Below are 16,769 nucleotides of genomic sequence, written 5' to 3'. Positions count from 1 at the left end.
AGAACCCTGGCGTTCACCCCAGTGCCTCCTACACCAGAATTTAGGTAGACCTTGCTTACCCGGCTCTTTGTCTTTCAGTAGCTGGTGCGTGTGGCACAGGTAAAGTCTGAAGAGGTAAAACTAAAAGCTGAGATTCCAGAAAAGATTTCAGGATCAGTTTCTCAGGGAGAAACTTTTGTCCCTCCCGTGTCCTCCCCTCCCCTCCCCTCCCCGAAGTCTCGGCCCTTGGTCCTGCATGTCTTAGTGGGCAACCAGGAGACTTGGCTTAATGCAACTTGAGCTAAAGACTACAGTGTCAATTCACCCCACAGCCCAGTTCTGGGGTCCTCATTTCACTTCTTCTGAGCCTAAAGAGTCACCGCTCTTCCTTCTGGTCTGTCTTGTCAGGCAATCATTGGAGCGACGCACCCCAGCATTGTGGACTGTGTGTTGAAGGTCCTGGGCACAATGCATCTGGAGGTCCAGTACGAAGGTAGGGAGACCCCTGGGTCACCAAAGGCAGTGAGATTCTCCCTCTGATCATAAAGAGACTGTTGCTGAGTGTCCAAAATAGCACTGGGAGAGGGGAACGGCTGGTTTAATATCAACCAGCAAGACCCTCAGAAAATGGTAGTTGTATTTCATTCGTTTGAGCAGTCGTTAGAACAGGCTAGGTTCAGAGCTGTCTCTTGCCATCTGCCCTGAAGCCCCTGCCTACCAACACACCCAGCTGTCTACTGTTAATTTAACACCTGCACCTGTTCTAAGAGTCAGGACTGGGAATGAATGAATGAATGAATGAATGAATCCTATCAGTGATAGATGCTTGTCCAGTGTTCACAGGCCTGGGTTGAACTTCAAGCACTGAGAGAAAGAAAAAGAAAACCTAGCATATTAGTACAGACCTCTGTCTGCAGACTGAGATGAGAGAATCTCAAATTCCAGGCTAGCCTGGGCTACATAATGAGGCTGTCTCATAAGAAAATAAACAAACAGAGAACACCCTAGGGGACGTCTTTTTTGTAAAACAAAACGAACTAACTAATTCAGACTAATTAATGGCATCCATCAGTTTTCATTAATTGAGTCATTCATTTGTTGAACTTCCGTAGCTGGTTCCCTTTTTCTCAAACCGAGTCTAGGAGTACAAAGCCTGCAGCCTACCAGGCTGTCCGGTGGTTGAGGGAGCAAATGGCGGGCGTGGCTGGTGATGGCTTCTTGATATTGTTTGTTTTCTTTTTTCCTTTTGAGATGCTTGTGCAAACTAGGCTGGTCTTGAACACGCTCTCCTCCTCTCTCAGCTTCCCCAAATGCTGGGATTACAGGCATGCAGCCCCGCACGGGGCCATGTCTTGTCTTGAGCTCTAATTCTATCTCCCTACTGGGGTTATGAACTCGGTCCACTGCAGTGCCCTCAGAGGCTGTGTCCTAGACACCTGACTTAGGCAATGAGGAAGTGAAGCAAGGATGGACAGAGAGACAGGCACACACATGGGGGGGGGGAGGGGCGCAGGGGGGGTTGGAATCAGGTGGACTAAGCGCTCTAATGGAGAGTAGCAGCAGCAGGTGAGCCAGCAGGAGGCCGGTGCCTTGTTTGTGGACAGCTGCAAAGGAGGCAGCAGGGGCTCCGTGGCCAACAGTCTCAGGCTATCAGCATCTGGGAGGCAGAAGCAGAGGTTGAGGTTGATAGTTGCTGGACACACTGGTTTGAAAAGACCACAGTACTCATCCTGGTTCGTACTTGGTCCTGGAGAAGCCCTTGCTGTCCCTCTGAGTCTCACCCAGAGAAGGCTTTGCCATTTCCATGGCTCTGAGGCTCTGGGGTCCTTGACATGGCTGTGTTTGTGTCAACGACACATTCATTCTGGACTTCATCTGTTCCCCACACTCCACCATGCTGGGCGGGACCCTGCTTGGTTGGTTGGTTGGTTGGTTGGTTGGTTGGTTGGTTGGTTGGTTGGTTTTAGGTGGTCTTGGTCTTGAAACATAGTCCGGCCTTGCCTGAAGCTCTTGATCCTCCTGCCTCTGCTTGCCACCACATCCAGCTAGTTACTGTGATTTTAACATCTGCACCTGTTGCAAGAGTCAGGATTGTGAATAAATGAATGATTGGACGGGAGGGAGGAAGGAAGGGAGGGAGGACCTGAGTTCAATTCCCAGCAACCTCAAGGTGGCTCAGTTACCTTTAGTGGGATCTGATGCCCTCTGCTGGCGTAAGGGCATACATGAAGATAGAATACTTAGAAATAATTAACTCTTGTAACACTCATGCTGTGGCACATGTACCTCCACACTCACACATCACACACACACACACTAAATACATACAGAATTGTTAAAACTTGGTAGGCATTTTTGAAAACTGCCTTACTCTCTAATGAAAACTCTGAGCCAGAGTATGGTGATGGTATGTGTAATCCCAGTGCTGAAGCAGGAGGATGGGGAGTTCAGCAAGGCTACAAGGTATGACACTGTCTTTTTCCTTTCTTCCTCTTGGTTTTTTGAGACAAATTCTATATATATATATATTCTTAGCTGTCCTGTAACTCACTATGTAGACCAGACTGGTCTCACACTAATGGAGATCTGCTTACCTCTGCCTACAACCGCCAGGAGTAAAGGCATGTGCCACTATGCCAGACCAAAATGACACTGTCTTATGAAATACAAAAGTCCTTGAAAAACTGACATCATAGGGCTGGAGAGATAGCTCAGAGGTTAAGAGCACTGGCTGTTCTACCATAGGTCCTGAGTTCAATTCCCAGCAGCCACACGGTGGCTCACAACCACCTATGCTAAGATCTGGTGCCCTCATTGGGCATCTTCTGGCTACTTGCAGAAAGAATGCTGTATACATAATTAATAAATCTTAAAAAAATAAGTTGATTGTAAAATGACTATTAATTTCAAAAAAATGGTCATTTGCAGAATAAAAACCTTACCTATTGACCTGATGACTGGAGTTCACTGGAGGTGTTAATTAAATGGCCACATTCCTATAATGAAGGTGATGGAGTAGCTGGTACATCAGCCCTGAAGGACAGCAGCGATATTAATGGTTGAGAAGCTCCTGCACCAACACAGCAGGAATCTCAAGCGATGTCAGATACAGAGAAGAAACTCTCCAAGCTGTCCTCTAACCTACACACAGACACACACACACATTTTAAACCCTATTTAATGTGTAAGCAGGTGCACATGTATGTGCGTGTGAGAGAGAGTGTGTTGACTGTCAAGGCTTGGCAGCAAGCACCTCTACCACTGGGTCATCTCACAGACTCCAAAACCTACTGACTTATAAACAAGTGCCTCCGTTCACCCAGTGCATCAGCACGGAGACTGGGACGCTTAGTTAGCATTGAAGAGTTTTGTTATACAGTTATCCAGGGTCTAGGGAGAAATCCCAAGGCCAACTTGTTTCAAGTCTCCGCAGTGATGTTTGACTCCATGCACATCACAGGCGCGCTGTACTGGCTCAGAGGAGAAAGCTGGGGAGGTGACTCAGTGATTAAGAACAGTTGCTACTCTTGCAGGGGACTAGGTTGGGTCGCATATGCCAGCACACCGCTGCACATGGAGCACAGCATACATAAAGGTGAAATACTCAAACTTATAGAATAGGAATTAAAAGCAAAATCAAGAAAGCTTTCCTAGAAGAGCAGACAGCATGGCGTAGCTCTCAGGCTCACAACTGTAATCCAACACTCAGGAAGTAGAGACAGGATGAATGTGAGGAGTTCAAGGCCAGCCTGAGCTACAATGACCCTGTCATCAAACAAACTGGTAAGGTCAGTAATTTGAGGTCATCCTTAACTACATAGGAAGCTTGAGTACAGCCTGGCTGCAGGAGACCTGAGAGAGAGAGAACATGTCACCATAACTCCAACCCATCAGCACTTAGGAAACATCATTAGCTCATAGTGTTAACATGACATTGGTCTTTCTGGTCTTTAAAGATAATAATGGAGTACCTTGGAGCACACATCTTTACGCCAGCACTCAGGAGACAGAGGCAGGAGAAGGATCTCTGAGTTGGAGGAGAGCCTGCTCTATGCAGCAATCTCTGGGACAGCCAGGACTACACATAGAGACCCTGTCTCCAATTTAATTAATTAATTAGCAATAATGATAATGAATTTTTTGTTTGTGTTTTGCTACATCATCTCAGATGACCTTGAACTCCTAGACTCAAGTGACCCACTTGTCTCAGCTTGCTCCATAGACTCTCTACATCCTGCTAGACTTTGCAATTGTGTGGGTGAGTGTGAGTGTGTGTGCTTGCATGCTTGTGGGCATGCACAAGCTCGCGTGTGTACCCACATGTGTGCAGGTACATACGGAGGTCAGAGGTTGACATCCCATATCATCCTCCACCATTCTCCTTCCATACTGAGGTGTCTCCCTGACCTGTGACTCACCAGTGTGAGCTGGGCTAGCCAGCTTGGCCCTGGGATCCCCGTCTCTGGCTCCCTAGTGCTAACAGCACAGTCCGGCCCCCATGCCAGCCCAGCATTTACCTGGGTGCTGGGGACCTGAACTCTACTTCTCAGGCTTCCTAGCCAAGCGCTTTAGCTGCAGATCCTCTCCGGCCCTTTAGTACATGTGTGTATTTGTGTGTTATTTACAGGGAATGCATGCATGCTACAAGGTTGTGAAGGTCAGAGGACAGCTAACAACTTTTGTCCCTACACTATGTGACCTTGGGGTCATACTCAGCTAGTAAGCTTGGCTTCAGGTGCCTTTGTCCACTGACCCATCCATCTCATCAGCCTCTCCAGCCCTAAAAAATAAATTTCTAAAAGTATTTTTAGCTGGGCATGGTGGCATATCCCTGTAATCCCAAATGAAGGAGGCTGTAACAGGAAGATTGCCACAAGTTCAAGGCCAGCTTGATCTACATAAAACAGTAAAGACTCTGTGTCTAATAAATGATTAACCAATGAATCCATCCATCAATCAATCTTCGGTGTTTCAACATTGTTCTTTGATTATGATGCAGCAAAAGGCTAGTGAACTAATCTACTTTTAGTATTTCAGCATCAGTATTTGGATAGGATGTAGCTAACGGGATATCAGAACACACGCGAATCAGAGAACACGACCACCAAGCACATCCCCTGGAAAATTTATATTGAAGCGCGCTTCCTCAGGACAACCAGGAGGTGGCAGTCTTGTCTAGACATGCAGAGTAAACTGGCACTATTTCCCAAGACTCTAGGTGCAGGGAATGCCTCTGCTGCTTCAGAATATGTGGGCGCCTTGGAAGGAGCTTCACGTGATCAAATGTTTTAGATTTATTCTGCTCACTGTAAAGGCTTCTTCATCTTGATCTATAAAATGCTTATATTTATAGACAGATTCGTATTTATAGACACATTAACAGAAACAAAATCTTGTTATTTCCCTAAACACAGATCCTACAGAGGAGGCTAAACTGGATAGCTGAACATTGAATAGAGTTAAACAAAGACATCAAGGCTTCCACTATAGGGGAACAGGAAGTGAGTGCAGGTTCCAGAAGCTTGAGGGGAAGAGACAGGAACCAAGGGTTTTCTGGTTACACAGAGTGCACATGCAGGAACCCCCCGTGATGCTGTCTGTGTGGACAAGGGTCAGACCCCAACCTCTGCTTCCCATGAAGAGGTCTTTCCTAGACAACAGGACGACATGTCACAGGAATGCTGTTGATAGCCACTGCCAGCTAACACAGATCCCTGCACCGTGTCAGTCCCTTTACAGAGGGCAGCATTTCCCATCCATTGCCATCCTCAGAGACGTTCAGGTTCTCTAACAAGCAACTCTAATACTGGGCATGGTGGCACACGCCTCTAATCTCAGCACTCAGGAGGCAGAGGCAATCAGATCTCTGGGAGTGAAAGGCTTGTGTGGTCTACAAAATGAGTTCTAGGCTAACCAGGGCTATATACAGAGACCCGGTTTCAAAAAAAAAAAAAACAACAAAAAAAAAAAAAAACAACCAACTCTAAAATCACACACACATGCATGCACTTCACACACACAAAGTGGGATATCTTACTCCCCCCACCCCAACATATGGAATATCTAAGGTTCCCGGGTGCTTTTCTATTTCCTTTCTTCCCCCTACAAGACAGGGTTTCTGTGTAGCCCTTGCTATCCTGGAACTCACTCTGTAGACCAGGCTGATCTCGAGCTCACAGAGATCTGCTTCCCTCTGCATGCTAAGTACTGGAATTAAAGGTGGCACCAAGCCCAGACAGATTGTTTTTTTTTTTTTTTTTTTTTTTTTTTTTTTTTTTTTTTTTTTTTTTTTTTTTTTTGTAACTGGACCACTTCTGAGGTCCTTCTGCCAAGGGAACATTAACCGAGTCCACTGCCCAAACGTTCCTGTCCACCAACTCCCTAAGGAGGCCTCTTGTTCTCAATTCCTTCATCTCTTCACAGAGGGATCCACGGGGAAGCATGGGGGACACTGGAGCAGACAGGGCTGTTCGCTTGCTTTGGTGTTCTTAGACAGGGACTTAGACAGCCTAGACTACCTCAGACTCACGTCACAGTAAACAACGACCCAGCTCCCGAGTATTGCTATTAGGGCAGGTGCTGCCACACACTGTCAGGCTGTGGACTCTCGCGATCCTCTGGGTTTGAGCAACGACTCTTTCCTCTTGAACGAAGTGCCCATGGCGCGTGAGTGGTAGTACCTGTATCTGGAGAGACTGCCATTTCCTCAGCCCGTCCTGTGGCGAGCACATGCTCCATCACTATCGGACGGGGTAGGGAGCTGGCTCAGTAAGTGCTTGCTCAGAGGACGAATGTCCCAGAGAGACATTTGAGCAATGCCTTGCTTTTTCCCTTCGGGTATAAATAGTGAGAGCTGTGGATTTTAGTCACAAGCAGAAATGACTCAGGGATAAATCTTCATTTGTCCCAGGAGCTGCAAGCATCCTTGTTACATAATTATTGCAAGATGGAGCTTTTAGTGTAAAGTGCGTTCTCAGAGTTGATACCTCCTGGACGATAAGATGCTGCCTGTGTCCAGGGAATCACATAATCATCTCTTCTTACACTCCCTGGGATCCTGAGCGTCCACCCGGTCACGTCTCTCTTCACATCTCAGGCATAGACATAGATTCCCAGGGTGCCCTGCCACTGCCGTGGCATCCTGCTGTAGCTGCCAGAGTGACACAGTCAGAAGAAAGGAGCCAACGCACTCAGATCCAAATACAGCTGCACTGAAACACACAGCAGCTGGTAAGAAAGACAAGAGATTGGGATGTGGGCCTTGACTATTGTTTCGTCTACATAAGAATTGGGAGAAGCGAAAGAGGCCCAAGTGCTCTGTGCCCCCTCAGGGCTGGACCCTATCCCTGTGCAATATTGATGGAGCCACGATTCCAGCTTAGAACATCTAAGCAATCAAGAATGGCAATGGAGCCGGGTGCTAGTGGTGCACACTTTTAATCCCAGCACTCGGGAGGCAGAGGCAGGAGGATCTCTGTGAGTTCAGAGCCAGCCTGACCAACATAACAAGTTCCAGTCCAGCTAGGGATACATAGTGAGACCCTGGTCCCAACCATTACAGTAACAACGAAACAGATAAGAACCACGTGTGAGCAACAAGCTGCAGGGCTGGCATCCAGGATGGAGCCTGAGGGCACCCGGGAGGACCTCCATGAAACACAGGGCCCTGAGAAGTGGCCACAGGGCAGCAGTGGCTGTTGTCATTGTTGTTTTATCCTGATCGGTCATTGTTTTGAGACAGAGTTTCACTGTGTAGTCTAGATTAGGCTAGAATTTGCTATAGAGTCCAGGCTATCCTCAAATGCACAATGCCCCTGTCTCACTCAGCTTTTCCTAAGCCTCCCAGGTAGATAGAGAGCAAGCCTGTGCTACCATGCAGAGCTGCATAAGGAGTGAGTCTATATGTGTGTGTGTGCATGTGTATATATATATTAATACAGGGTCTTAGTCTACCTAAAGCCTAAACATATCCACAAAATCACAATCCTCTGCCTCGGCCTCTGCAGTGCAGGAACCATAGGCCTCTCCCTATAGGAGGTGTCTCTGGAGAAAGCAGGTGTTCTAGCCAGCTTTCCTGCCTTTTTGTTTGTTTTTTTCTTTAATGTCCTCTTACTCCTGATTCTCCTGCCTCCACTTCCCAAGTACTAGGATTACAGGCATGTTGGGGGCATTTGCACACCATGGTTGCACATGTAAAGGTCAGAGGACAACCTGGAGGAGTCAGTTCTCTCCTGTCTTCACCTGGTTTCTGGGGATCAATCCCAGGGCAACAATGTAAGATGGGGAGTCTCAAAAAACCAGAGAGACCCAGCCCTGGCCTGAGGATGTAGCTAAGTGGTAGGTACTTGCCTAGAATGTAGGATTCCCCTGGGTGTGGTCCTTAGCGGTCAGATTTGTAAAAGATAAATGAAATCTTTCCTCGCCCAGCTTTTTCCTCCTCCATCAAACCAGAATTCCTCCAAGCTGATGGAAACTCATTTCTATGGGCCTCAACCCTGCAGCTCCAGCTCCTGGGCATCTCACCATGCCATCCATTCCCTGACTCTTACTCTTGCTGATATCCAATCACAGCTCCAGAAAAACAGCAGGGAAGTGTCAGCTCCCCATGTAAGGCCTTAGCAGGTGCTGAGCAACAGAAAGCACAAGGGAGGTGCTGGAGAGGGCAGGGTAGAGGTAGTGATGAGAACTGGAGAGATGGCTCAGTGGTTAAGAACACTGGCTGTTCTCCCAGAGACCCCGAGTTCAATTCCCAGCAACCACATGGTGGTTCCCAACCAGCTATAGTGGGATCTGATGCCCTGTTCAGGCATACAGATAGAGCACTCACATACATTAAGTATATATATATATATGAAGGGAGTGATGCATTTTGAAAGGTCGGGGCCTCTCCAGCATCTCTGTCCCTCCCCAGCCATCGAGCTGATAAAGGACCTGATCCACTATGACGTGCGCTTGCCACTGCTCAGAGGCCTTGTGGCACTGCTCATCCCACCTGTCAAGGAAACGTCCAAACTGCAGGCCAAGATCTTCACGGGTAGGACTCCTGAAATAGGACTGCCCTGGAGGAGGAAAGGGCTTCCCAGCTGATGGCCCCTCGTTTCTTCAGACTCTCCAGTTCTCCAGATCACCACCCAGCTACCAGTGTTCCTGCAGCAGGCCGCAGCCGCCAAGACCATTGGGTAGGCCAGCAGCGGGACTGTGTGACTGTGGCAAGTCACGCCTGATGCTGTCTGCAGCGCATGTACTCTTCTGCCTCCTGAGCCCTGGGAGTAAAGTGTGTGTCACTGTGCACAGCTCCTAACGTATTATAATTTTAAAAGAAAGACACTGGGCTGGGCACATCCTTGGGAGGTGGGAGGCCAGCAGATTTCTATGAGTTCAAGACCAGCCTTGTCCACTGAGGAAATTCCAGGCCACCCAGGGCTTTATAGTATGGGTGTGCGCTTCTCAAGAAATGCAGCCCATTGTCTCGTGTTTTCATTTTGTTCTTGTTTTTGCAATAAGATCCCTCAATGACAGAGAGTCTATGTAGATGAGGCTATTCTGGAACTCTATACATAGACAGACTAGCCTAGATCTCACAGAGATCTCCTGCCTCTGCCTCCTGAGTGCTGGGATCAAAGGCTTGCACCACTAAGCCTAGCTCTGTTGGAATTCTTGTTTCTCTGCTGAAAAGAGGCACAGACTTGGGAGTGTGGGGATATATTATTTGTGCTCTAATAAATCAAGCTTGCCTGGAGTTTAGAAGGCAGAGCCAGGCAGTGGTGGCTTTGATCAGAGCACTTGGGAAGGGGAGACAGGAAGTGATGTGGCTGGGCAGAGAGAGGAAGTGATAAGGTGGGGCACAGGCAGGGGTAAGGCCCATTTCAGGCTGAGAAGCAATAGACACAGAAGGTGCCGGTGCCTTGCTCCTTTGTCTCTCTGATCTTCCAGCATTTACCCCGATATCTGGCTCCAGGTTTTCATTAAGACCAATTAGAGGGGCTGGAGAGATGGCTCAGAAGTTAAGAGCATTGCCTGCTCTTCCAAAGGTCCTGAGTTCAATTCCCAGCAACCACATGGTGGCTCACAACCATCTGTAATGAGGTCTGGTGCCCTCTTCTGGCCTGCAGGCATACACACAGACAGAATATTGTATACATAATAAATAAATAAATATTAAAAAAAAGACCAATTAGAATTCATGCTACATGGGGTGAGGGGCTCCATTCCCTTCCGTTGTCCTCACAGTTTTTTCCTGTCTTTTCATCTTTCCTCACAAGGATCCTGGCACGCAGTGACTTGAAACTGGCAGAGGAGCTGCTGCACATGCGTGTGGTCCACAGCCTCATGACGGCCATGGGCAACACCGACCACAGCAATAGCCAGAGACTGGCCAGTCTCACACTAGAGGTGCTCGGGCTGGGGTGGGCACGAGGCAGATTGCAGGGCATGGCGGTCAAGGCAGCTGATCCCCACACTGTCTTGCCACACTGCCCACTTTCTGCCGCAGTACTTTGTGCAGCTGTTCCCATTGGTGGAGGAGCATGTCCGCAAGGCCATGGGAGAGGAACTCTACCAGCTCTTCCTTGTAAGTATTTGCACCCCCACCAACCTCAGCAGTTGCCCCCCCTGTCTTCCCCCCCCCCACCGTGCTCAGAATGAATCTAGTCAGCTGACTTGGCCCCACCCCCAAACACACTGTCTTCTTATACCTACCTGCCCTAGCTAGGAAGCTGGGAGCAGAACCTCGCTGCCTCAGCAGCTCTGCTTGCAGTTAACCTTCCACTCAGGCCCCACTCCAGGTGCCCGCTGTTCTGGTGCCCAGCCAGGCTCCCCCGCTTCCTTCCTCAGAGCAATGCCGAGATCTTGTACACAAAAATAGATAGCATTCAGGCGGACATCTTGGCAGCCAACAAAGTCAATGTTACCAAAGGTGAGAAGGGGGTGAGGGGCCGAAAGCCCAGGCAGAGCCAGCAATCAGGCTTATGCTGGCTTTGCTGCCCGCAGCCTTACACCTCTGTGAAGGCACCACCGCCAGCTGCCTCAACTTTTGCATAGGCCCCGGAGATTTGAACGATGTGGAATATGTCACCCATTTTGAGAAGCTCAATTCAGAATCCAAGGAGTGACAGAGTCCCTGTGGCAAACCAGGAGGCCAAGACTGTGCCTCCTGGAAGGCTGCCTGCCAGGAGGAGGCTTGAAGACAGTGCCACTAGGTTCTGGGTGGGAAACTGGGAGTTAGCAAATGCAGGGGAAGAGGGGGAGCTGTTGCTGCAGAAGGGTCTAATAAAGGGTTCGCATATCTGTGCTGTGTAGTCGGACTGGAATGGGAATCACAAGAGCTTCGTAACTTAACAGGGTTGGGGGTGTTCCTACTTATGAAAGCAGGACCCATGACTCTGGAGGAGCTCCAGGGCATGCTGTGGCCTTAATGGAGGCCTTCTCCTTTAAGACAGCGGTTCTGAGCCTCTCTAATGCTGTCACCCTACATGAGTGAGTGATGAGCCATGGGCCATGGGGGTAAAGTAGTAAGATGTCTAATCTTAGAGACACGGAAAAGGAAGTGATATAGAGAGTGGAGGGGTCAGGAAAGAAGAGAAAGTGCGTGAGCATTAACCCCCTGCAGGGAAAACAAAGAAAATAATGTGGGGGATGAAGACGACCAAATACTTGAAAAGAGGAGAAAAGCAGAGTATATCCTCCACCTAAAATTATAAATAACGCTAGTCCTCTGGAACAACCACAGAGCCTGTAAAAATTGACTAGAATCTTGATATGTTGATACAAAGTTATAGAGGAGCCACTGGCCGCGTGAACTTCTCAAAGAAGTGTAATCTTACAGCAGTAATGGTTACTTCTCCTCAGCATGATTATACAAATAAATAAACTACGTAATACCTCACTTCATTCTCTCATTATTCGGGAAAGTCGTACCGTTGTGATGTTGGAAAAACAAGGACAACCGGTCCCGTGTTAAATTAAGCAATAACGCCTAGCAGTGCATTGTGGGTATGTAAATGGCGTTAAATTGCTGCACCGGAATCTATCCCGTCCCCCTATGTAAAAGTGTGAGATGACCACCAGGGGGCAGTGCCAACTCCAGATTTTCGGAGTGGAAAACTGCTCAGGAGTCTGAATTCAAATTGAACTCCAGAAGTGCATTCGGCTATAGAGCCCTTGTGTGTACGCGAGGCGCTGGATCTTACTCTCGGCATTAATCAGGAAATAAACAAGAGCTCGAAAACGAGCATATCCATACGTTTCTTTAACACAAAGAATTGCGCATCCGAGGTTCTTGCCTCAGACACCGGACTGGGTGTCAAGCCCTGACAATGGGAAGGTCAAATACACAGGGGCCAAACCCTGGAAAAAGGGCAGGGGGGCCCGAACTTTCCTCACCTAAGATTTGCCTCGAATGCGATCAGAGACTAATACAACTAGACCGCTGTGTGGCTTAGTTTGTTCGTTTGGGGTGTTTGGGACAGGGTGACTTGTAGCCTAGGTTAGCCTCAATCTCTCCGTGTAGCTGAAAATGACTTTGAACTCGAGATCCTTCTGCCTGCGAGTCTCTAGTGCTGGGGCAACCGGCATGGGACACCACATCAAACTTGGTTTTGTTGTTCCTGCTAGATTGTGGAAGCCCACGTGTGACTCAGTTTCCATCTGGAGTCATTTCTGACTTAAAGAAGTCATTTGAGTTCAAGGTTCCCTGCTGGACTTGCTCCAGTTATCCCTGAGGGCTGTGAGAACGTTCTGAGTAAGCCCGAGAGAAAGAACACTTTTGCCTAGATGAAAGATACATTATCTGTTAAGATTTGGGCTGGTGTATGCCAGCTGGAGGCTGTCCTCCTTAGTGTGGGAGCTGCTTGCTACTAACTGAATTCTTAGATTGAGAAAATACACCTGCTCGAGCTTCCTCCCGAGGACAGCGCAGGAAGGCGGCCAGCGCATGAACCGACGCAGTCAGTGGACTTCTGCGCTGACAAGCATCTTAATAAGCACGACTAACGCACGCGCAGTCATAAACGGTAGCTCTGACTAACTAGGAGACGGAAGGTATCAGTATAGTAAACTAAAAGACTTAGTTTCCGCCTTGGGTTAAGCCTTGTAAGCAACAAAGAATAAATAAAGAATATGAAACTTTCTCATCAATGGTTTTTCAAGATGAGAGTTTCTCTGGTTTTGAAGCCTGTCCTGTAACTAGCTGTTATAGACAAGACTGATCACGAAATCAAAGAGATCAGCCTCGCAAGTAATGAAAGTAAATACATGGACCAACACCGTTTAGGAACACATAACACATCTACTTTTACTTATGCTGGTTCTGTTGAGCCTTAACAGAACCTCCAAAAATTGGTTTATGCTTTGGAAAAGTTTCTTATTTTGTTTTCAAGGATGGCAACCTCCAAGAGCTGCATGAACAACTTAAAGGAATGAAACCTTACTTTAGTAACGGTTACTTCTTCTACACTAACTATGCAAATAAATAAACGACGTAGTACCACACTTCATTCTCTCATTCATCGGGAAAGTCATGTCATTGTGGTGTTGGAAAAACGAGAGCAGTTAAATTAAGCAATGCGCCTGCAGTGCATTGTGGGTATGTAAATGACGCTAAATTGCGCGGCTGGGAGCTCTGGCAATATTTTAACTATTTCCTCCCCCGAACCGCCATGTAAAGACGTGGTCTGACCACCAGGGGGCAGGGCCAGGTCCAGATTAAAGGCGTAAGCCACCACCGCCGGGCTGGAGTCATTTCTCACTTATAGAAGTCATTTGAATTCAAGGTTCCATGCTGGACTTGCTCCAATTATCCCTGAGGGTTGTGAGAACGTTCTGAGTAAGCTCGTGAGAAAGAACACCTTTGCCTAGGTGAAAGATACATTATCTTTTAGGATTTGGGCTGGTGTATGCCAGCTGGAGGCTGTCCTCCTTAGTGTGGGAGCTGCTTGCTACTAACTGAATTCTTAGATTGAGAAAATACACCTGCTCGAGCTTCCTCCCGAGGACAGCGCAGGAAGGCGGCCAGTTTATGAGCATAGGCAGTCAGTGGACTTCTGCGCATGAGCGTAGGCAGTCAGTGAACTTGTTCGGTGACGGGCATTTTAATAATCAGAGTTAAGGCCTGAGAAGCCACAGACGATGGATTTGACTATTAGGAGAAAGGAAGAAATACAATGGAAAACTGAAAGACTCGTTTTCCTCAGGTTAGCATTACAAACAATACACAGGAGAAAATAAAGAAATAACAAAAGACTATTTCTTTTTTAATTTATGACATTGGTTCTGTTGAGCCATCACAGAACCTCCAAAAATTGGTCTAGAGTTTTGATATTTGCTTGTTTACTTAGGTAATATATAAAAGTTAAGAGCTGCATGGACTACTTAAAGGATGATAACCTTACTTTAGTAATGGTTACTTTACTACAATAACTATACAAATAAATAAACTACGGAATACCTCACTTCATTCTGTCATTCATCGGGAAAGTCGTAAATTGTGATGTTGTAAATAGGGAGGCCCCCGGTCCGGTGATAATTAAGCAATGACGCCTAGCAGTGCATTGTGGGTATGTAAATGACGCTAAATTGCGCGGCTGGGAGCTCTGGCAATATTTTAACTATTTCCTCCCCCGAACCGCCGTGTAAAGACGTGGTCTGACCACCAGGGGGCAGGGCCAACTCCAGATTAAAGGCGTAAGCCATCACCGCCGGGCTGGAGTCATTTCTGACTTAAAGAAGTCTTTTGAGTTCAAGGTTCCCTGCTGGACTTGCTCTGAATATCCCTGAGGGCTGTGAGAACGTTCTGAGTAAACCCGTGAGAAAGAACACTTTTGCCTAGATTATCTGTTAAGATTTGGGCTGGTGTATGCCAGTTGGAGGCTGTCCTCCTTAGTGTGGGAGCTGCTTGCTACTAACTGAATTCTTAGATTGAGAAAATACACCTGCTCGAGCTTCCTCCCAAGGACAGCGCAGGGAGGCGGCCAGCTGACTGGACTGCCCTCTCTTCTGCTTCCTGCCTCTAATTAGAACACACACGTGCCGGCTGAGATATAAACTTCTCAGCCTCAGAGTCCTCTCCCAGGGTACCCCTGGCTGATTTCTGCCAGAGCAGGGCCGGCAATGGGTGTTTGGGGTCTTGTTTACTTGTTTATACAATCCCTGCTAGACTAAGCTACCAAGCTACCAATAGAGCAGGCAGACCTTGAATTCATATATGGGCCTGCTTCTTACTCCCTAGTGTGGGAGTAAAGGCATCATTTTGGGGTGACCTGATACTCCCTTTCAACATACCCAAAATTCACACAGTCATTTACACGTGTTGTGTGGTGTTGTGACAAGCTGCAGAGCTGGAGGCCAGAAGACAACCAGAACAGTTTTTTCTTTTGTATGACAAGAAGTTTAGATCTTTGAAGAAAGAAATTGAAGAAGACACCAGAAAGTGGAAAGATATTCCATGCTCTTGGGTAGGCCGGATTAACATAGTAAAAATGGCAATCTTACCAAAAGCAATCTGCAGATTTAACGCAGTGCCCATCAAAATCCCAGAAAATTTCTTCACAAACTTTGAAAGAATGGTACTCAACTTCATATGGAAAAGCAAAAATATGAATTAAAGATGGTGCTACCGTTGCCTCATTCTCTCTCTGTGATTAAGGGTCTCTCTATTTAATACAGGTTGGCCACAGACTCTGTATGGGCAGGCAGAAGATCTATAATTCCAGCATTCCTAAATAAAGATGGAAGATGAAGACAGGAGACTCACCCAGAGCCTCCCAAGCTAGCAGGCATGGAGGACTATGTCAGTGGAAAGGAAAGACGCTATTTCAATAAGGCGGAAGGGCAGAAACAGCTCCCCGCGCTTGTCCTGAAATCCTCACACGGGACACATGTGCACCATGACACTCAGGCGCTTCCTCCCTCCTCACACACACACACACACACACACACTATTTTTTTGGTCTCACTATATAGCTCTAACTGTCCTGGTATTCACTGTGCATATCAGGCTGACATGGACCTCACAGAGATCTCTTCTTCCCAGGTGCTGGGATTAAAGGTGTGCAACACCACTGCAAGGCACAAGTATTCTTTAAAGGAAAAAGACTTGTGTCTGCGTGTGTGTGTATATATGTACATATAGTCTTGACAGGCTCTCACTATGTAGACCTGGCTAGCTTAGAACTCACTATGTGAAGCAAGCGGGTATCAAGGGCATAAAAATCTACCTGCCCGACCTTCGAGGCACCGACTAAAGATACGCGCGACCAACAGCTGCATGGACTACTTAAAAGAATAAAACCTTACTTAAGAAACGGTTACTTCTTCTACACTAACTATACAAATAAATAAATGACGAAGTACCTCATTTCATTCTCTCATTCTTTGGGAAAGTCATATCATTGTGATGTTGGAAAAACGAGGGCCGGACAAGTGTTAAATAAGCAATGACGCCTTCAGTGCATTGTGGGTATGTAAATGACGCTAAGTTGCGGGGATGGGATCTCTGAAAATATTTTAACTATTTCCTCCAACGAACCGCCACGTAAAGACGTGGTCTGACAACCAGGAGGTAGTGCCAACTCAAGATTGTTCGGAGTGAAAACTGCTGAGGACTCTGAATTCAAACTGAACTGCAGAGTGCATTCGGCAGACGTTAACACTGAACAGGCAAATACATTTCTACTTTAAATGACGTTGGTTCTGTTGAAGTACAACAGAACCTCCAAAAATTGGTTTTGAAATCTCCTGCTTTGTTTTCGCGACGATGAACGCTGTCAGCTGCATGGTAAACATAAAGGAATAAA

The 16,769-nt window shown here is 47.3% G+C and overlaps 1 protein-coding gene across 4 annotated transcripts in view; it reads left to right on the top strand.

Annotated features, from left to right (window-relative positions):
* The window catches only part of Armh1 (armadillo like helical domain containing 1), a 39,987-nt gene extending 28,220 nt beyond the window's left edge, over window positions 1–11,767 (top strand). For 2 of the 4 annotated variants that reach the window (XM_050131895.1, XM_050131894.1), the window contains exons 7-12: window positions 388–472; window positions 8,891–9,013; window positions 9,086–9,158; window positions 10,242–10,371; window positions 10,472–10,549; window positions 10,813–11,767. In XM_050131895.1, the coding sequence (XP_049987852.1) occupies window positions 388–472; window positions 8,891–9,013; window positions 9,086–9,158; window positions 10,242–10,371; window positions 10,472–10,549; window positions 10,813–11,019 (696 nt within the window). In that variant the 3' untranslated portion in view covers window positions 11,020–11,767. The remainder of the gene's footprint in view (window positions 1–387; window positions 473–8,890; window positions 9,014–9,085; window positions 9,159–10,241; window positions 10,372–10,471; window positions 10,550–10,812) is intronic. The other 2 variants (XM_050131897.1, XM_050131896.1) reach the window with 2 other exon arrangements.
* Window positions 11,768–16,769: the final 5,002 nt, after the last annotated feature.

This window comes from Alexandromys fortis, unplaced genomic scaffold (genome assembly GCF_014885135.2).
Source record: "Alexandromys fortis isolate MF-2015 unplaced genomic scaffold, M_Fortis_MF-2015_v1.1 scaffold_302, whole genome shotgun sequence".
Classification (NCBI taxonomy): Eukaryota; Metazoa; Chordata; class Mammalia; order Rodentia; family Cricetidae; genus Alexandromys; species Alexandromys fortis.
This window is presented reverse-complemented; position numbering and strand designations above follow the sequence as displayed.